The 21073-nt window shown below is 36.6% G+C and overlaps 2 protein-coding genes across 2 annotated transcripts; one reads left to right on the top strand and one right to left on the bottom strand.

The window, feature by feature from the left end:
* Window positions 1–464: 464 nt before the first annotated feature.
* On the top strand, window positions 465–4342 carry LOC105791808 (uncharacterized). Its single transcript, XM_012620042.2, has 6 exons — window positions 465–851; window positions 928–1337; window positions 1426–1560; window positions 2377–2559; window positions 3335–3496; window positions 3788–4342. The coding sequence occupies exons 1-6, from the start codon at window positions 593–595 to the stop codon at window positions 4193–4195; spliced, it is 1557 nt and encodes a 518-aa protein (XP_012475496.1). The 5' UTR covers window positions 465–592; the 3' UTR covers window positions 4196–4342.
* Window positions 4343–4403: 61 nt separating this feature from the next.
* LOC105791807 (LRR receptor-like serine/threonine-protein kinase FEI 1) lies at window positions 4404–12008 on the bottom strand. Its single transcript, XM_012620041.2, has 14 exons — window positions 11788–12008; window positions 10581–10810; window positions 10073–10208; window positions 9917–9988; window positions 9742–9813; window positions 8743–8814; window positions 8571–8642; window positions 8411–8482; window positions 8076–8173; window positions 7721–7882; window positions 7282–7614; window positions 6336–6581; window positions 5516–5649; window positions 4404–5146 (listed from the first exon to the last, which is right to left on the bottom strand). Exons 2-14 carry the CDS (start codon window positions 10675–10677, stop codon window positions 4928–4930), a joined length of 1785 nt encoding a protein of 594 aa, XP_012475495.1. The 5' UTR covers window positions 10678–10810; window positions 11788–12008; the 3' UTR covers window positions 4404–4927.
* Window positions 12009–21073: the final 9065 nt, after the last annotated feature.

Raw genomic sequence — 21073 nt, 5'->3', positions numbered from 1 at the left:
TTAATTTGGATTGCCACATAAGATATCTAAGTTAGCATTTAAAACCCATTTGGACTACCACGTAGGACTGCCATTAGAGAGGTAACAGAGCTTAACGGTAGAGTAACCACTTCGTAACAAAACGATAACGTAAGTGACCAAAACGTAACATTTCAAACATAAGTGACTAAAATGTAATTTGAGGCAAACAAAAGTGACTATTTTTATAATTTACCCTTTAGTATACATATTCAAATACCAAAATATGTCTTATTCCATGAAAATTATTCACATTCATTTTTATTCGTAAACTTTGGCACAAGACCATGGAGAGATGCTTCCTTCTAGGTTGCTAATGTTAGTTTCCATGACTCCTTCGAGTTTCTATTTTCCTTACTAAAAAGATATAGAATTAAATTGTTGCGTGCGGAATCAAATAGCTTAATATTAAAATTGAGAGGGAGCTTTTACCTTTCAAAAATTGTAACTGAAAATGTTTTTTTTTTTTGGTAACTGTGATTCGAAAGCATGGTATCCTAAAATAAATAACTAGCAAGGTGCATAAGATATGGAACACCGAGTTTAGGGGAAGAAGAAAATAGGGTTCACTGAAATGGCATTAGCAGTATCCCTTAGCGCTTCTTCTTGTACCTGCTTCCACACCCACCTCCCCTATTCCAACTCAAACAGATACAAAACCTCCTCCATCAACTTACCTCTTCGCCTCAATCTCCATGACAACGCCCCAAATTCCAACAAAAACTCGTTGCTTCTTAGTATTTCTGCCTCAACTTTTGTGTTTGTGGGTTTGGGTCTTTGCATTTGCTCCTCCGCTTCCGCCCTTACTCCACTGCCCCGTCACTTCCAAAAAGGTCTTTCTTTCTTTTAATTAATTAATTAATTTTCTAACTGTTCACTCACTGTCATCTTCTTCACTAAATGAACCAGTGGACAGCAGTTCAGCAGCAACACTACAAGAAGAAGATGATGAGAAATCGGACGCAGCTTTTAAGATTTGGAAATCTAAATCTTATGCTCTCACGGTTCCTCTTTCCATGGTTGCTCTTCAGGGCTCCATACCTCCCTCTTGGTCCAAGGATTTCATCTCCTCTCAATCCAGGCGCTTAAAGCTCCAAACCAAATTCCGCCCAACTCTTGAAGATATATTCACTCAGTTATGCCTGCCCTTTACCCAAGCCAAAGCCAAAGTGAATATTGGGCCTGCATCTCCAGCTGCTGCTGATATTCTCACCCTAGGTGACTCTTGGCTCCCTTTAGCTATTAAAAAAGCTGTTATTGAACCCATTACTGCTGCTGAACACCAGGATTGGTTTAAGGATTTAAGTCGCAAATGGAAGGTAACTTAAACTGCTTCATTATTAATATTTGCTCTAATTCAATTCAAAACAACACCCGAACATTACCCAACTCCCGAAATTGTCCCAGGTTTATCTACGCAGGAACCTCAATGGAGATATTGATCCACAAGGTCAGATATGGGCTGCACCCTATCGATGGGGTACCATGGTCATAGCATATAAGAAAACCAAATTTCAAAAGAAAAACTTGCCTCCTATGCAGGTAACGTTGGTCTATCTGTAAAATAAGCTCAGTATGACTTTAGCTCCAATATGATTCTTATTCATGAAGTATGGATGACAATTGTCAATTTCAATGGCAAGCCAATATGTGCATATGTTCTCTCCTCTCACTTATAAAGGGTCTATTTTATTCTTTTAGAATTGTTCATAGGTTCCTCTCTTTTCCCCATATATGGTCTGAAATTTGGTAGTAATGACATTCAAGACACTGAAGAATCCTTAGTTTCTTTTTGAACCTGCCTTTTTACTATTCTAGCATAAAGGTTAATCTAGTTCTGTTTGGCCTGTGGAGAAACATTAGGCACTTTACTCTCTACTAAAACGTTTATAGCTTGTCTATTTTCTTCTTTGATTCATTGATTTGTGCAGCATTTTCTCATAATGACATTGATTTTGTCATCATGGCATGAGCTAGATGTATTTTTTGAAGTTCTGTAAGAATTGCAGAATTTATTCCCATCTTGAAATCCAGTGCACAAAGAAATTTGCTAGATTCTATTTGCGGTCATCAGTTATAATGACTGCAGAAAAAAATGGTCTTTGAATCTCTGAAATGCAATTTTCCTTCCCTCCTTTGTATAGACATTCTTCTGCTTGGAGCCTTGGACTGCTAAAACATGGGCTTTACAATAATCTGAAACCTTGCACCAATCCTTTTTTTTTTTTACATGTTTTTCAGGGTAGCTTCAACTCATGAACAAATCATCAAGCATGAACTTCTATTTATCTTATATCAGTATTTTGTTTTATCTTTGCTCAGTAACATTGACAATTTAGGAGAAAAACCCTATTGCAGGATTGGGCAGATTTGTGGCGGCCTGAACTTGCTGGAAGAATTTCAATGGTGAATTCCCCCAGAGAGGTTGTCGGTGCAGTTTTGAAGTACATGGGTGCATCATACAACACAACAGACATTGACTTGCAAGTTGCTGGTGGGAGGAATGCTGTCCTGCAGAATCTTGAATTACTTGCAAGACAGGTAGTGAACCGCAAATGATGTTAAGTCTTCTTTATGTCTCCCCATTCTTTCCATTAGTTTGCATAGCATGATTAAGTGTCATTGCATCTTTAGTCTTCCAGTGGTAACTCTATTTTGGACCTAACTCTCAGACAAAATTACTGGTATTGATTAACTGAATTATTTGTTGATACATACCATTGATCATTATTCTAAGAGAAAAGGTTCCGTTTGATGCTCTAAATCCAAATTCCAGCTCTCTTCAAGTTGGCTTATAGCTTGAACCTTTAGATGGATTTTCATGTCACATTGTTGTGGTTGTTGAACTGGAAATTGTAAGTCTTGTATGAGTTTTTAGATCCCATGAGACCCCATGCGCAAATTATAGACTTATACTGAACAGATACATTGTCCTAATTGTCACCTGTCCATTTCATCAAATGGTGGATGATTTTTCATATTCCTTAGTAACGTGGGTTAATTTAGCTGTGGCACTCTTTGATGGATTGTGAAATAGACAGGATTTTGTGGCACGTAAATGTGGTGTAAGATGTTACAGAAACTAGTTTGAATAACATGTCTGGTGCAAATGCAATGGCTCACTATTCTCTACATTATTTACTTTTTGTTCAATCCAAGTGATGAGAACTTGAGAATATTCTGGCGATCATTTTCCCCTCTTACCTGTTCTGTCTTGAAAATACTAATTCCCAAATGTTACCTTAGCGTATTTCTTTTAGTTGGCTGTAGTTGCTTCAAATCGTATTATAAGGACATATCCTTTGGAGTTTTGCAGGTTAAATTATTCGACAGTGCAAACTATCTCAGAGCATTTTCAGTGGGAGATGTTTGGGTGGCTGTTGGGTGGAGTAGTGATGTTCTTCCAGTTGCAAAGCGTATGTCAAACGTTGCAGTTGTTGTTCCCAAGTCTGGAGCAAGCTTATGGGCTGATCTATGGGTATTACCTTTGAACCTTTCCATTTTACTGCTCATTTTTTTTTCTGGAAACACATTTCGCCTTACATCGAGATTAAGTTTGTTGTCTCTGTTAAGTTAAGGGTGGGTGTCTGTGTAACTGGTTAGTATATTGGAACTAAAACAAAAGGAATAATGATTTTTCGAGTAGAGAGTAACAGAGGAACTGACTTGCGGTGAAAACACAGTAACCAAAATCTGACTAGCAATAAATTTGAAGATAGCTTCTATAGCATATATACTCATTAAGATGTCTAGGTTTGTATCCTTGCAGGCAATCCCAGCTGCCTCGAGACTTGAAACAAACCGTATTGGGGGCCGTGTCAGAGGTCCATCTCCGCTAATGCATCAATGGGTGGAATTCTGTTTACAGGCAGCGAGTGGCCTCCCTTTCAGGCAAGGGATAACTGCTGGCGCATCTCCGGCTGCCCTGGACAGTGGTCCCGTCAAATTGCCTGAAGAGCTCACTAAAGGTAAGCCAAAGCTAGACTCAAATCTAGTTGCTGGAGTGCCACCACCTGAAATATTGGAAAGGTGCGAGTTCTTGGAGCCATTATCTGATGCAACATTGTCCGATTATCAATGGCTCATTGATAACATGCCCAAATCTGGCCCTGGTATTATAGATCATGTCTTGTCAATATTTGGAACTTTGAAGAGGCTGAAATTGAGTTGGATTTAGTTTTTTGTAGTCATGTATGTTTTTCTTTCCTTTTCAGTCGCGGTGCCAAATTAACCGTTAATTTGTAAATCTCGAGTACTTGCAAAATTCTTTCTAAAATGTTAAGTTGCCCACCAAATACAAAGGGCTTACGATTTTATTATTTCAGCCATTAAACTTGTTCAGCACTATCTTTATAAAATGTAAGCACAGGCAGGCAACAAAAAAGTGGCATAAACAAGAAGAATCAGAATCAGCCAAACTCAGAGTCAACATGGTCAATTTACACAAACATTGTCGTCATATACACTTCAACATGGGGGAGGGGCAGGAGGAGAAACGCAAAAGGAGCAAGGGGAAAATAGGAAAAACAAAACAGACACCTAATGAATGACCAACCGACTGACTCGTACCACAAGGGGAGAGAAGGGGAACGTTCCAATTCCATTGCAAATTGCAGTTCACCCATGACATCCGCCAAATTCTATTCAACATCTCAAATTGAGGTTCAAATGGATATGGATAAATGTAAATGTGAAATGTAATGCAAAGATACACCACACCTTCCATCCAGCTTCCATCTGCATAGAAGAATTAAATCAAAAAAATTGAACCCAAGTGTGAAGCTGTTGCAGGTTCAACCTCTCCCCCCTCATTTACTGCTTGTGATTGGATTGCATTACTTCTCAAGACAAACAGGAGAACGTGAAACCATACACACATTTCCTCATTTTCAGCTTCATCTTCAACTATTCAATCAGAGTTGGAATCATAAAAATCACTTGGGCATGGAGTCATAACCTCTGATTCAACCAACTGCACCACCCTGTGCATGGTGGGTCGATCCTCTGGGTTTGAACAAACACACTGGATTGCAACTGAGAGCAAAGAATCAAGGCTTTCTGCCTGAACCCCCTCACAATTCGGATCTAAAATCTCTCGCTCTCTATTCTCCGTAATTAAGAAATTTAACTGCATAAAAGAGAACATGCCAGTCAGATCATCAGACCCACACAAATATATACACAAGCATGTAATATTCTTAATCGACAAAACCATCTGCATAGTATATTTCATTTGAATCTTTACAAGTTGGAGGAATGGGGATTGAAATCCAAATCTTTTGAGTTGTCAGTAAATGGAATATTAAGTGCAGAGACTACAGTAGAACAGCATTAAGTAAAAAACATTCAGAGACTAAGCACACAGCATAGTCAGTGCTACTTGACTTTCATATGCTTTGGACTTCTCAAGCACATGATTTAATGGCTTAATCAGAAATTCATTAATGAAAGGAGATACAAGCAAACTTGACAAAATTTCAACAAAGTGGAAACATACCCAGCCAACGATGTTGAGGCCCTTTTCAATGAAAGATGCATCAGTAGGTCTCTTGCCACTTATGACTTCAAGCACCAAAACCCCAAAACTATAGACATCAGTCTTCTCAGTTGCTCTCCCACTTGCCATATACTCTGGTAAAGGAAGTGTAAACAGACTTCAGATAAATTGTATCTAGAGTACATTGCATAAAAATGACTACCACATAACAAAATCCCATTCGCAGCTTTTCAGAAAATAAGTAGATACTTGATCAAATTTGTATGCCTGGAATTTTTACTTTGGTTAGGTTGTAAGCTAAGACTGCAGTTTTTTCTTTCTTAACACAAATTTGAACTTCAAGGTCATGAAGCGTAAAACCTTCTGGCAGCATTTTTTTCCTAATATCTAGAAAAGGGGGAAAAGAGGTTCATGAAAATGTGAAGCTCTAAATACTTTAAGAGAATATTTTTGGTCCAATGCACTTCGTGTTTGGATGAACAGGATCGTGATTTGCACCCCCTAGGCACGTTTTTGTGCATTGCTTAAAATAATAGAGAAGGGGCATACACATCCAAATTTAAATCTACTAAAAGAGGCGTACATCTAAGTTCAGTTAAATTTTGACTTCAATAATCTGTAGGGGCCAAATAATATAAAAATAAAGAGCATCATGGGACATGGTTGTCATATGTCAAATAAGCCATTAAAAGCAACAAGGAAAAAAGGAATTTCTATGACATCAAGTCTCCCTGGTTTTATATGCCAAATGTTAACAACAGTATCATTTCCAAAGCACCAGACTCCACAATAGTAGACAGCCTATATTGGAACTGCATACCTGGAGCCAAATAACCAAAAGTTCCTGCGACAATGGTTGTAATATGAGATTCTTCATCCTCTAACAGTTTTGCAAGTCCAAAGTCCGATACTCGAGCTTCCAAGTTGCTATCAAGTAAAATATTGCTGGACTTTATGTCACGGTGTATGATCCTTGGAGAACAATCGTGGTGTAGATAAGCCAGCCCTTTTGCTGCTCCCATAATAATGTTCAAACGTGCTTCCCAGTCTAACTGCTCAGATCGTTCTGTTAAATGAACCACAAAAACAACATTACCTCCCCAAATAAAGAAATCAATCCATTCAAAAAATTAATAGAATTGAAATGGAACTACTATCATGAAGGAAATCCTAACTAATGGTGAGAAGAAAAAAAAAGAAATATTTAAGTTCAAGCTCAAGGTTTTCAAGAGCACAAGGCGCAGTTTCCTGAGGCACAAAGCACAAAAAAGTGCTCACCTAAATGAAGTAAGATGGGGTATGTATACATTTATGTGTTTCTGCATGTACTCGGTCTATATATAAACAAGCTTAAGATATATAATTATGATAATAACCTCTAAAGAGTGGAACAGTTTATTCTACAAAACATACAACTTTCCCTTTTCCTTCTGTCGGCCAAAATCATTATTTCCCTTATGATTCCATATTAGTTGTTAAATACTCAAAACTTGAGGAGTAGAAAGTTTGATATTGTCCCCTTTTATTGAATGTACAATTAATGATAAAAATTAAAGAAATTAAAGAAAACTTCAATTAGGCGGGCTTTTCTTGTATCTACCAACTTAAAAAAAGCACATATCGGTCAACCAAGCACACACCTAATTAAAGGTGCCTCATCAAAGGATCTGAGACACTTTTGTTGTCTAAGCTCAAGCCTTAACAACATAGAAATGTCAAGTTTAAGGACTATTGCTTTCAAATGAAAATGGTAAAGGGAGCCTCACCATGAAGAGCTTCATCAAGGCTACCACCAGCCAGGAAATCATAGATTAACAGCTTTGATGTAGGTGAATTACAATATCCTCGCAAATTCACAAGGTATCGATGTTTTATGCTTCCAAGAATCTCAAGCTCTCTTTCAAAAAAACGATCAAATCCCTCATTCATCTTCACAATTCGTTTCAATGCAAACACATTGCCATCATCCATTGCAAGCTTGTACACTGTCCCAAACCCCCCAGTACCTATAATGTCTTCCTCAGTCAAAGTTTCCAATTTCTTAATGATGTCTTTTGAAGAGTATGGCAAGTCTCCATGAAACATAACAATTGATGCCCCTGAAGCAACAATACCACATTAACAAATACATTAAAGCTTAGAAGGTAAAAACGAATATAGGAAACAGCTGGATTTTTCAAAGTTGAAGATCAGTTAGAAGAAAACCTCCACCGACATCCATGGCAAGAGTTCTGCTCTCTTTTTTACCAAACTTCTTGTATAGGAAGCACCCCCAAAAACACATAAGTGCCACCAAAAGCAGTGCACCTACAGTTGCTGATGCACTAATGAGAAGCTTTCCGGAGTATTTCCTTTTACCAACTTGAGCTATCAACAAAAAAAATATCGGAAAACCAAACAAAGTGAGTTGCCTCCCAAAAATATAATAAATCCAAGAAAATGTAACACAATTGTCAGAAATTCAGATTTTGTGGACACAATTTGAACTTTTTTACCATAATTAACACTGAGATGAGCACCAAACAGCCAGAGTAATATATTTCCCACACATGCAGCTTACCTGAAGTAGGTGACTCAGAATACGGTGTAGCTCCCCCATTGTCATCTTTGCATGCTACATTGATCTGCTTTCCACATAAATCACGATTTCCAACAAAACTACAAAAAGAAAAGAGATGAACTGTTAATTTAGCATAATAATATCATAGCAATCTTTTATAACTTCTCAAGGTGAAGTGACCAGTAGAAGAGAAAGATATTAAAAGTGAAAATAAAGGGATCAAGTAAAAGAGTAACAGATCCTCAAACCCTCCTGAATGATATGATTCTGAAGATGTAGCATATAAATAACCAAAGATCTATTGAACACAATATACCAAATTAGCTTGTACTCACGAGCTAGCTGTATAGTTGCTGAAGACACCTTGCGATGGTATAGGCCCAACCAGAAAATTGTTTGACACATTGCTTTAGGAAAATCAATAAGATCATCAAAGATGAGTTTCAATTCAATAAATTCTTAAAAACTAACAAATTTTAAGCAAAGGGAACTAACAATGTAACAAGCTTATCTAGCCTTCCAATTGAGGGAGGGATAGATCCACTGAGAGAGTTGCTTGAGATATCCCTGAGAATTCAAAAAAACAATGTAAGCATCATCGCATAATCCAAATGCTTAGACTCTTTATCACTCTAGCTCACATTTATTAGCAAGAGAAACAACTTACAGATTCTGAAGTGAAGAAAGATTGCCCAATTCGCTTGGAATTAATCCACTTAAGTAATTACCCTGCAAATAACTACAAAAGAGAACAGAATACAGTATTAAAAAACACATAATTCCAAAACAAAATCTTCAATAAAAAATCTAGATAACCTTTAAAACCAAACGGTACTTAATATTTACGCGCACACTAGTTGAATACAACCATGCCATTTCTTAAGAAAATATATACAAGAACTTAGATATCAAGTATATCCAAGCAGTATATAACCAAAACCAGATAGAATCTTAGCGAGTTTCAAGAAAAAGTAAGAAATATGTCCACTTTTCTTAAGAAAAAAAAAGTGCCATAAATTTAACAGCATTAAGCAATCAAAAGCAGGGGAAATGTTGAGTTTTGCTTTAGCTCTCTATACACTGAATTACTAGATTTAATTATCCAAGAAGGATAAATTATAAGGGAAAGGTCAAAAAGGAAAAAAAAAAAAAGAAGATTACTAGCTTAGCCAAGCTCAGCATCACTAGAGATTACTTCGCCTGGAGGTTGGCCTACTGGTTCAGTTTGTACCCATCCAAATTGAGGGCGGAGGTCCAAGGTTCACTTCCCCCTTGGCCTTGCTCAACTGTCAAAAAGGATACCTTATGGATTGATAATTATGAAATTAAACAAGCCAATTTCTCTACAGTCTTTATCAATTTACATACATTAAAGTGTGTAGGCACACACATATATCGTACACAAATAAGAACAGAAGGACCAAAACAAAACCAATTGTTTGAATTGTGGCACAAATAGAACAATTTGCTATCCCCATCTATAATTCATAATCCAACAAAAGAACAAGTACTTTTGAGGTCGAACTACCATTTTGCATCGGAACCAAAGGCAAATGATAAATCTAAAAGAGAATAAAATATTTTAATTTTTTTAATATCATAACCTGTAGCCAACAACAATTCTTTAGAATAGCCAACAACACTGTTCAAGTACAACAATACTTACATTCCCTGCAACTCTGTGCAATTACCCAGCTCTGATGGAATTGCCCCATAAAAGTTGTTATTATGAAGCATTCTGATACATGTAAAAATCAGAGAAAATATCAGCTGCAATAAAATATATTTGAATACAGATCATCCATCAAGTATGAAGAAAGATAAGTCCCACTAATACATACAAAAGCCTCAAGTGCTCCAACTTCCCAAGGTCAGGCGATATAGGACCACTCAGTTTATGATTGGTAAGGCTCCTGAAGAGAAAACATAGAGAAAAGCTTCATGTAAACAAAGTAGTTTAAGGGATGTTATATTTGGACATGATCTTCAATACTCACAAAGTTGTCACTCTCTTGGTTTTACTATCACAATTCACCCCTTTCCATTTGCATGGATCAGGATCCTCTGGTCTCCACTGAGAAAGCACACCATCTGAACTAATAATTGCTATCCGAAAGCTCAGAAGTGCCTCTCCTGCATCATGAAAAGCACTTTCACAATCTGTTACCAAATATTCTTATTTCCAGCATGAAATGTATTTTAATCACTGGCTGCCTAGAGACTCTATAACCAGCCAAAATCTATTTTATCCAAATAAAATCTAAAAGACTGTCAAAAAGGAAAAGGAAAGCAAAATGTAAACATGCTCACCAAAGTTTTAAATGGTCAAGATTTTCAATGTGCAAATTTCCGAAGTGAGACAAATTAACCAGTAATTTCCAACCAAAAGAGCATTAACATAAGGAGAGCATTTAAGATCCTTTTCCAGATGGTGAGAGAATAAGAGGAGAAAAAAAATTCTAAATATCAGCTTGAATGATCTCATACTACATATAAATGACATACCATCAGGACTGATAGCTCTGATTCTGTTTGCTAGGATAAAAGAGAATAGAATGAGAAGCAGCCATGGCCATTGATATTTCATCAGACGAATGCCCATAATGGCACTGACAAAGCATAATATAGATACTACAAATCATCTGATACGCCAAACTCAGGAATGCACCCTTGTTGTATCATATGGTTATCGGGACTACAACGCCACTTGGCAGCTACAAGAATACAAACAAAGTCTGGCAGGACATAGAGAAGCAAAAATAAGAATTAGAAACAATTAGATATTTGAAATAGAAATATTGTGCAGAATGCAGAAATCCAACTGAAATTGTTACAAAGTTCCTTCCAATTTGAGCAGAAAAAATGCATAATTGAAAACCAAGAAAGAACCACCTCCCTCCCTCCCTCCCTCCCTCTCTCTCTCTCTCTAGAACCAAAGGACAAATAGAGCATTGAAGTCTTACACATGAATACATATCAAATAATTCTAATCATGAAAAAAAATCCAACTTGATAACCATTGCAGTTTCGATATCTATGATGGACTATGAGCACTTCTTACTCTTGTACCATACATTGTGCGACATGAATTTCAAAGAATGAACTAATCAGTACAATAAAGCCTTCTCAGCCAGAATTGGACTTTAAAGCCAATTTTAAGGAACATGAACGCTTATAAGAAACAACATTTACATCATTAAAGGTTTTTGCTGCATTAGCATTCTTTATCTAAATGAGATTAGCAGCTTATACTACAAGCAAGTCATTTCCCAAATCTTCAATCATTTTGAAGCATTTCTGTCAAATTTAAAGTTGCACGTACTAAACGCAAATATAATAACACAAGCGATTACCCTAAGATCAACTTCTCCAACCCTAAACTCTTAACTTGAAAATAAACTACTACCTCTGAAAGTTGAGCTGGAAGAATAAAACAATCACATTGATAAAGTGACACAAACTTTGCGACATAAATCGGACGGAATCAAGAGCTTAAAACGAAAATAGCATTCTTAGAATTCGCCTCTCAGCATGAGCTATTTATACTCCGAGCATGCTAAAAAAAGAAATTGACCTAAAAACGAAGTAAAGAATCGAGCAGGAAAACAAATGCTAACCAATCTGGAACTTAAAACACAAACAGAACCAAACTTTGGAGAAGAAAATGGAATGAAAAAACAAAAAATCAAAAATAAAGAGAAATTGAAGAAACCTTGAGATTGAGCCGATCTGCCGGCAGTGAGCTGCAAAGAGAAAACAAGCAAAAAAATAAAATAAAAATAACGAATAAAAAAAGATTCGATGCTACTTCTCTTTTCTTCTTGGATTTCTTTTAATTTTTTTTCTAATATTATTTTGGTTAAATTCTGAAAATGAAGATGTGATTGTGAAGAGAGAGACTTTAGTCGTTGAAGAGAGTGAGGAAGAGAGCCATAGATTAGATGTTTGGAATTAAAGGGGGGGCCGAGTTGAGATGGTGCTGCTTTCTCACGTGCGACTGCGACCTTCCGTACGTGCCAACCGACGCTTCTTGCTTTCTAGAAAAGAGTAAAGTCTAAAGTCTAATACTCCTAACTCTAGACTCTAAGCGAGTTACAGTAAACTTTGTCCACGCCCGGATCTTATTAAGATATTTCAATTTTGTGTTAATTGTTTTAAATTAAAATTTAAAAAAAAACTATTTTTGTATCAAATAATGTAAATATTTTAATTATTTGTGATTTTATATAAAACTATACCGTTTTCAACCCTTTTAAAAAAAATAAAAAAAAAAATATGCAGGAAGTGGAGGAAATTTAACTAGATTGATATTGATATTATTGTTAATGTAGAAGGATATTGATTCAAGTACGCTGAAACAGATTATCCTCCCTTTTAAGGATTAGGGAGGGCTCATGAGTTAGTTCTAAACATTACATCAAAAAAATATATATTATAAGAATTTATAATGAAATTAATGTTTAAAAAATATGCGGAGATGATTTTAGTAACTAATTTTTTTTTCTCTTCACACTCTTAACTTATTACACTCCTTCTAAGTGAATTTTTAATGAATAAAATATTGAATCGATTAATTATTTTTTTGGTGAATAATTGATTAATTCATTTTAATAAACTAAATATTTAAATTTAAAATTATATATCACTAGAATATATCGAAAAACAATTTAAGTTTTTGACATTTATATTAAAATTAAAATTAATTCTTGTAATAAATTATACGAAATATGAAACAATTTAAGATATAATAATAAAACATGTGCTGCAGCCAAAATTGATAAGTACATTATTTAAATAGGATAAATTAGTAAAATATGCTATTTTTTTAGTTAGTCTTTTAGGTTGTTATAAACTTTAATTAAGGAAATAGGTCGTTTTTAGGAGAGAGAAAGTGAAAGTGCATCCAGCAGGGTGCACTTTTTGCACAAATGACAAGAAAGCATGTCCAGTTAGACGGATTTTCACTTTCTCTCTCCAAGGTTAGGGTTTTTTTTATTTTTTTAGGGCTAGGGTCTTTAAGGTTTTTGGTTTTTCAGGGTTTAGGGTACTTTGAAAGTGTTTAGGGTTTTTGACTAAAACGACAGAAGTTCTTAAGTAGTTTTGAGAGGTCGGGGATATGATAACACACCTCAGCACACATATATTTAATATGTCATGGCGTGATAGGACCATCACCTGAGGAACCCATCGTGGGGAAATTCGATTTCGAGGTAATAATGCTTGATATGACCAGGGGTGGACGTCTAGGTGGAGGTCACAGTCGGCGGCCGTGATCTAGTCACGGGTTCAAGTATAACTGGAGCTCCGGTGATGGTTGTTACGCAGTCAGGAGATCAAGCATTTTGGATACCTGCAAATGATGCCTTATAAATACCATACATAAGATTGAGGCCATAATCATACGGAAAAACGTTAGGAAGTTTCGTTGTAATCAAACGTAATTTTTTCTCTATTTCCAAGCAGCCGGTATCTTTAACATTTTATTCTTATCTGAAGGTTAACATCGAGGCTGACATAAGAGGGCTCTCAAGTGGAGAGCGGATGTTCTGGCATAGTAAAGGTCAAACTCGGGTCGGCACGACAGCGGTTATAGTTATTAATGCATTTTTTAATAACGATACTCATCGTCGCCCTAAAAGGAGTATCACATTTATTGTACCTCTAACCTTCGAATAAGAAGAAAGGTTAAAGGTACCGACTACTTGGAAACGGAGAAAAAGTTACGCCGATTATAGCGGAAACCCAAAATTTTTTTCATATGATTATGCCCTCAAAATTTTGTGTGGCATTTTTAGGGCAATATTTTTAGGTACCCCAAAAGTTTAAGCTCGTGGCCGCGTAATGACCATCAACAGGCTCTCTCGTTACACCTTGAGCCATGACCGCATAATGACCATCGACTGAGACCCCCACGTCGACTTCACCCTTGACCGTAGAAATTAAAATCACCCCATAACTAACTTTCCTAGGATAGGCTTCGAAAGTAATTATCCCATCTTGGCATGACATATGAAATGTGTGCGGCTCAGAATGATATCGCATCACCGACGACTCAAGAATACTTCAAATGTAAACCAAATACTTTTAGCGACTGAAATTTTTAAGACTAGGAAATGGTTTATAGTGGAGGAATGGAGAGGATTGGAGAGAAATTATATGACTAGGGGATGATGAAGCTTGGTGTGTCTGAGCCATTTTATAGTCACAGGGAAAGGTCTGTTTGTAAATAAAAATCTTGAAAGCGCGCTGCAAGAGTGATGCACATAATCTAAATATGTTTAAAGCGTCTGAATTATTCGAAGTGTCAGGCTTTTCACATCGGGAAATAGGAAATTTGCTAGAGAAAGCTCGCCCAGTTGGGGGAGCTTTCCTGCTGACATGACAGGGAAGTGCACCTAGCTGGACACGCTTTCTAAAAGCACGTTTAGCTAGGCATGCTTCTCTATCATGTCAGCATGGAAACGTAAACAACTGGGTGAGTTTTCTCTAACAAACTTCCTTTCTTTTAAGAGTGAAAGTACATTTTCAGATGCTTGTAGAGCACGTTATGCAGTATAGAATCTCTTAGAAGCACAGACATGATGAAATTATATGACTTTTGAACGTGTTCTGAAAATTATTTGCACCATACAATATGCAACAAATGTGTACATTCATAAATGAAATTCAAAGCATGTATTCTCTTTCTCCCTATATAATTCTCTTATAAAATGGGTGTAATTTTCATAACATAGACATGCATCGAGTTAATATCAAACAGAAGAACCTTGTGTTGTAAGAGTTGTGTGTACTCCTTTGGACAAGTCTCTACTTATTTTTTTTACGTTTGTTCATGCAATTCGTTACCGATATTGAAATGATTAGATGAGTGAAATATGTTATATACTACGATGGTTAAATCTGTAATATAGAGGTCAGAGTGGTGTTTGTAGGAATGAAGTTCGTGGAATTTGCATTCAATAGTATCATTCAAATGCGTGAACTACAGACTAGAGTCGGGAGAAAAGTCAAGGGATCGATCCGGGAAAGAATTACAATGTTGTAATACATATTTCTTGCTTCCGTTGACTTTATAAGCATGAGCTATTTGATGTGATTAGCGAGACGAATCTCGAGACACTTATATCATCGCACATCTCAAGCAGAAATATTGTTATTGAGTTATACGTCGAGTTCGCCAATGCTAATGGATCTGGCCCATCTTCGACTACCGTTGCGGTGAATATGAGTACTAAAGCTGAAGTAAAAATTCCTATTACACAGTTGTGCGGTGGGTTTTCTGGCCTGCTATAAGGCAGCTACTACGATGTCCCCGAAACAGCTATGGGCAAACACACATTGGTCACCGGCATCGATCTAAACTTCAGGGGTCAGTACCAGTTGGGGTATCAGCATAACCCAAATCTAAACACTCGGGCTCGACATTCAATCATTGCGTTCGATTTCAACTTCGGCACTAGATCGATGTTATAGAGCAGAAGCAATTATACCGGGGGATCATCGATGTACACCGGACATCAACCCATTGAATATTTTAGCGGACACATGGGTTATAAGAGAACCTTTGACCTACTCCTTTCGACAGGACCGGTAAGGGTATGTCCAACACCGTGCTCAAATGTGACAATGAAGGCATGGACAAGAAAGGAGATGCATGTAAGGAAGAGGGGGTTGTAGACCCAAACGAGGGAGAAGAGTCAAAACCTGAGCCAATCTGGCAGCGCAATCCGGATAATTCAAAAATGGCACTATTTTTCGAACCGAATCCGGGTACAATAGAGCTAGAACCTTACGAGTTTGACGATGACACATCGGACAATGCTCTAGATCTAAATGCGCGATTCAGGGTATATGAACCTCTGCACTACATGACGAATATCGACCTATCGGCCAATGGTGGTTTAGAGTTTTCACAATTTCCGCATAGAACACCTAGTCATGCAAGCACATATCGTGATGTATGAGTATTGGAAGTTGGAATGGAATACCCAAACAAAAATGCTTTTATTGTTGCACTAAAGTAGTACAGTTTTAAGAACAGTGTGAAAAATTCGAAGGAAAGTATGCAATGAAGGAAATGAGGTGTAAGTGAAAAATTATGGCGTCTTATTGGAAGAAAACCAGGATGTGGACGATAAAAAAGTATTTCGGTCCCCATACCTTTGTTGCGATGGGTGCAAGTCAAGACCATCCGAGACTAGACTCAGCCATGATTGTTGACATTATTCTATCGATGGTGAAGGCCAGTCCCCAGATTCAAATATCGATGCTGATTGCGAACATACATAACCAGTACCAGTACACTCCAACGTACTACAAAGTGTGGGTTGAAAAATAGAAGGCTATGAAGAAGTTGTATCATGGGTGGGACAGTTCGTATAACTATCTATGCCAATGGTGTCAAGTACTAGATCGGTATGTACTAGGTTCCGTAACTAATCTCAAAATGTGCCCAGCATACTACAGCAATCAATTGGTCTCTGGGAAAGGAGTATTCTACTGGTTTTTTTTTATCTTTGAGCAATGCAAAGAGACATTTCGGCATTATAAGCCTATGGTCCAAATTGACGGCACCTGGCTATACGGAAGGTATCAGCAGCATCTATTGCTTGTCGTTGCTCAAGACGGTAATCGGAAGATTCTACCTATAGCTTTCACAATAACTCCTAGAGAAATGATAGATAACTGGGAATTTTCCTTGAGCCAGTTGCACCGTCGCATTTGCCTACAACCTGACATATGTGTCATATCAATCAGGAGAACCACAATACTCTCAATGATTGATCGTTACGGAGCCCTCTAAGATCACACTCATCATCGGTACTGTATACGACATGTGAGATCCAACTACCACCAAAAATATCATTCGACAATTAAGCGATATCTAGTCATCGACATGGGTTTTTAGTTCGAACCAAGTATTCACTCCATATCGAATAATCATACTAGGTTATTTCATTATACTAACTGATAGCTATTTCTCGATAGGTTACGAGCTCTTCTAACATCGATTCCATCAAATGTTGAATAATCTAAGCACCATTAATGCCTACGTGTGGTGTATGTATCAAATATATTGTTCGAATAGTGGATGCAGTCGTACAATGAGGGTTTATGATACGGACACATGACGTCAAACTTGGCTGAGTGCATCAATTTCGTATTGAAGAGATGCATCATTTACTAGTAAGATCGGTTGTCAAAGAGACATATTTTTGACTAGCCACCTTGTTTCCTAAAAGGGTGACGACGTATGTTGGACAGATAGTGGGCGGTGGTACTTTCTACGGTGATATGATGAAAGAGATTCGACGAAGTATAGTGAAAGTGAACACCATATATGTAGTGTGCCACTTGGGTCAAAACCTCGATTTTTGAGTCACAAAGTACGCTCGACCTGACTAGGAAATGTCAAGTGCATTTTATTGTATGAACCTAATGGAAGAGACTTGCGATTGTGGGAAATTACAAGCACTTCGGTTCTCATGCTCACATACAATTGACACATATGGAAAAGTACAGATTGAGTCCACGCTTACGTCAATGACATATACTGATTAGAATGCATTCACGGTGTGTGGAGTCATGGATTCTCACCTATCCTAGATGAGAGTATATGGTTGTCGATGTCCAGAGCGCCGTTTGAGTTGGTTCCAAACAATGACCTGCGTCACGTCCTGAAAAGTCACCTGAATTCCACCCGAATAAGGAACAATATGGATATTTGGGAGAGAGATAGTCAACAAAAATTATGCAGGTATTGTAGAAACCTAGGGCATACGAAGACAACATGTTCTCTGTACAAGGATACGTTGGGGCTTTAGCGTTGGTAACATTACTTTCAACCAAATTTCATATTCATTAGCGTGCTTCGAGTATTCTCTTCGGTTCAATTTGTTATTTATTATTAACTTACGCATAACTCATGATAGATAGTAATAAAGACAAATGAATTGTTTGAATGAATAATCTTAGTTTATTTATTTATGACATATTTATATTTATATCACAATATTTATATAAAAAATACACTCAATCGTATTGTTGGGGAGAATATGTGTCACAAGGCGGTGAACGATAGTCGCGTAAAGTATTTCTGTGTACAACCGGACGTACAACCAAAGATTCAACTAGTGGTGAATCCAGAGGTGTATTAGGAGATGCAGGCCTGTAGACTTCCTCATCATTGTCATCATCACCTAAATATGTACCTAGCATTGCCCCCTGGACAATAGTTTCTTCATGTTCAACAACGTCATTATCTTCCTCCGTGGTCGATTGTTGCATCGTCCTCACCTGCCATTGTGTATCCACCACTCCCACATCCGGTGGTTACGTCGATGATCCACCTCGATAAAACAATTATACGGGCGGTGTTTGGGTCAATATAGGTGTGCAACCATAAGGTTCACCAAATCTCAGGTACGTTGGCATCGACCTGGGCATCGACATTAGCACCGACTACTGCATGGGCTTCTGCATCAGTATCGTCATCGGTGGCGGTGCATACATCGTCATCTATCCTGACATGGGAGTCGTCTCAATATCGACATAGAGGTGTAGTGTGCGGGGGACGTTAAAGTCCCGAAATATGTACCTACGGGAATAGAAAAATCAGTCACGTGCGATGGTAGTCCGTAATGCGGTGGTACTTGTGAATAAAACATGGGGCTAGTGAATTGAACTAGAATAAGTAGAGCGAACTGACCCGGATATTGCATAGCCACAGGCGGCGTATCTTCCGCCGGAGCTGATGATGAACCCCTCGTGTAACTGTGTCCTCTCTTATGCTACTGTGGCAATCGACGTGGCATCTTCGGCCAAATTTGTAACACCCCTTAACCCCAAACCGTCACCTAAATAGGGTTACGGAGCATTACCAGACCTATCGAACAATTTACAATTAATATACAAATAATTATCAAACATAATATAAAATAATCTTAAAGTCCATTAGATGGACCCTCGAGGTCCAAAATACGAGTTAGGAGTGATTCGGGACTAATTCAGGTACTCGGGGAAAATTTTTTTTGTGCGAACTCAATATAATCCCTTTATAAATATCTAATCTTCCCTACAATTTTCAAACCAAATACAATCCAAAATCAATCTTTCAACCAATACATTTGCACACTTAATATACCTAAATTATGTCTATAACTTTGACTTAACCATATAATCAAATTACATTCATAAAATCATATAAAATTTGACTATTTAACTTTATTCATATTTCTTTCCAAGTTTATTACCCAAACTTACCATATTTGTCATACCATTTTATTAAACTTAGTACCAAAACACCAAATATCATCATTCATTACAACCAAAATTATATGACATTTTAAAGTGACCATTACAACACTTATATGCCACTTTCATTTAAGGAAGAAAATATCACCAAAATTTTTGTGCTAGAGTCGGGATTGTTCGGATGCTGGACTGGGACTCTGGACTCCTATTGACCTGCGCACGAAAACAACCATACGCTGAGCACTTCATACTCAATGGTATTACCATAATTCAAATTATATTAGTAATAATGGAATATAATTATCAAGCATATAACTATCCAATTTTTCAAATATCAATTCATTCTTAAACTTTCATTAATTAACAATAAGAATATATATATTTTTAGCTATTCTTCAATTTCATTCACATATCATATGTCTCAGTTTCAATCACTACATGAACATTAAGTTCATGCCTTTTATTTCCAATCTCAATTTCAATCCATAATTCAACTTTCTCACATTTTTAATAGTACAATCAATCAAATTCATTTAATTTTTCCAATTTTGGTTATTCACCCTATTAACAAATCCGGACTTTGATGGATATACGGATTTCAACCCAAACACACTAGTACTACACATTGTGCCTAAAACGGTACATAGTACCTTATCAGTATACGATACATAAGTGCCTGAAACGACACACGAGGTGCCTAATACGACACACGAGGTGCCTGAAATACGGCACATAAAGTGCCTGATATACGACACATAAAGTGCTTGATCGACAAAACCGATAAATCCCGTACTCTTCCAAATCCTATGGCATGCCAACTATATCCGACTTAGCCTAACTAGCTAATAGGGTATTCCAAATCTCAATTAAATTCTCACATTCATACCAAATTTAATATCACTATTCAATTTCAATTTCACATTCAAATCAATATACAATTCAATTATACATACACATTCACCATCCAATCCAATTCCCATTCAACTCAAATATTAATACTTACCTTATACTCATTTATTAAATATAAAATTTATATAAAACATTTAATAAAAAGTGATTTGAATTATAGTAATACAAACCCGGATTTGTTAGATTACTCCTCGACAACTTTTCCCTTTCCTTTTTATGCCGATGCTTCAGCTCCTTTGCTAGCTACGAAAATTAAAATAATTATAATTACAGCACTAATTATAACAAATAATTGAATTTCTATTCAATTTACACCTTATATTCAATTAGGTCCTAATTAACTAATTCACTTTACTAACTTAATTCATACTTCATTCTTATTCAAATTCCTATCAAATTCAACCTAACTATCAAGTGTTCATAATAAAACCCTAATTTAAAATTTCTTTCAATTTAATCCTCAATCACAAAACTTATAGCTTCTTTTACAATTTAATCCATTTATCAATCCTAACTTGAAATTCATTCAATTAAATCCCTAATTCAACAATTTATTCAACATGAACCATGCTTAAAACCTATGAATTCCAATACCTCAACTTAATTTCAACAAAACTTTGTTTTAAAGCTTCTAAAACATCAAAATTAAGTAAAAAAGGCTTAATTTAACTTACCAATTAAAACTTCTAGCTTCAAATCCCTAGTTTTCCCTTTTATTTTTCTTTCCTATTCTTTCTTCCTCTGTTCGAATGGCTTCTGCTGTTCTTTTTGTTTCTTTTACTTCTTTTCTTTCTTTTATTTCTTTAGTTTCTTTTATTTACTTTATTTTATTTACT

The sequence above is a fragment of the Gossypium raimondii genome, chromosome 8 (assembly GCF_025698545.1).
Source record: "Gossypium raimondii isolate GPD5lz chromosome 8, ASM2569854v1, whole genome shotgun sequence".
Lineage (NCBI taxonomy): Eukaryota > Viridiplantae > Streptophyta > Magnoliopsida > Malvales > Malvaceae > Gossypium > Gossypium raimondii.
Note: the sequence above shows the minus strand (reverse complement) of the source record. Positions and strands in the feature narration are given on the sequence as shown.

Coding starts and splice junctions, on each gene's coding strand:
- LOC105791808 (XM_012620042.2), top strand. CDS start 593: ATGGCATTAGCAGTATCCCTTAGCGCTTCTTCTTGTACCTGCTTCCAC. Junction 1,561..2,376: donor AAAACTTGCCTCCTATGCAG/GTAACGTTGGTC, acceptor ACCCTATTGCAG/GATTGGGCAGATTTGTGGCG. Junction 2,560..3,334: donor TTGAATTACTTGCAAGACAG/GTAGTGAACCGC, acceptor GGAGTTTTGCAG/GTTAAATTATTCGACAGTGC.
- LOC105791807 (XM_012620041.2), bottom strand. CDS start 10,677: ATGGGCATTCGTCTGATGAAATATCAATGGCCATGGCTGCTTCTCATT. Junction 9,814..9,916: donor TTGGAGCACTTGAGGCTTTT/GTATGTATTAGT, acceptor TACATGTATCAG/AATGCTTCATAATAACAACT. Junction 8,174..8,410: donor AGCAACTATACAGCTAGCTC/GTGAGTACAAGC, acceptor TTCTTTTTGTAG/TTTTGTTGGAAATCGTGATT.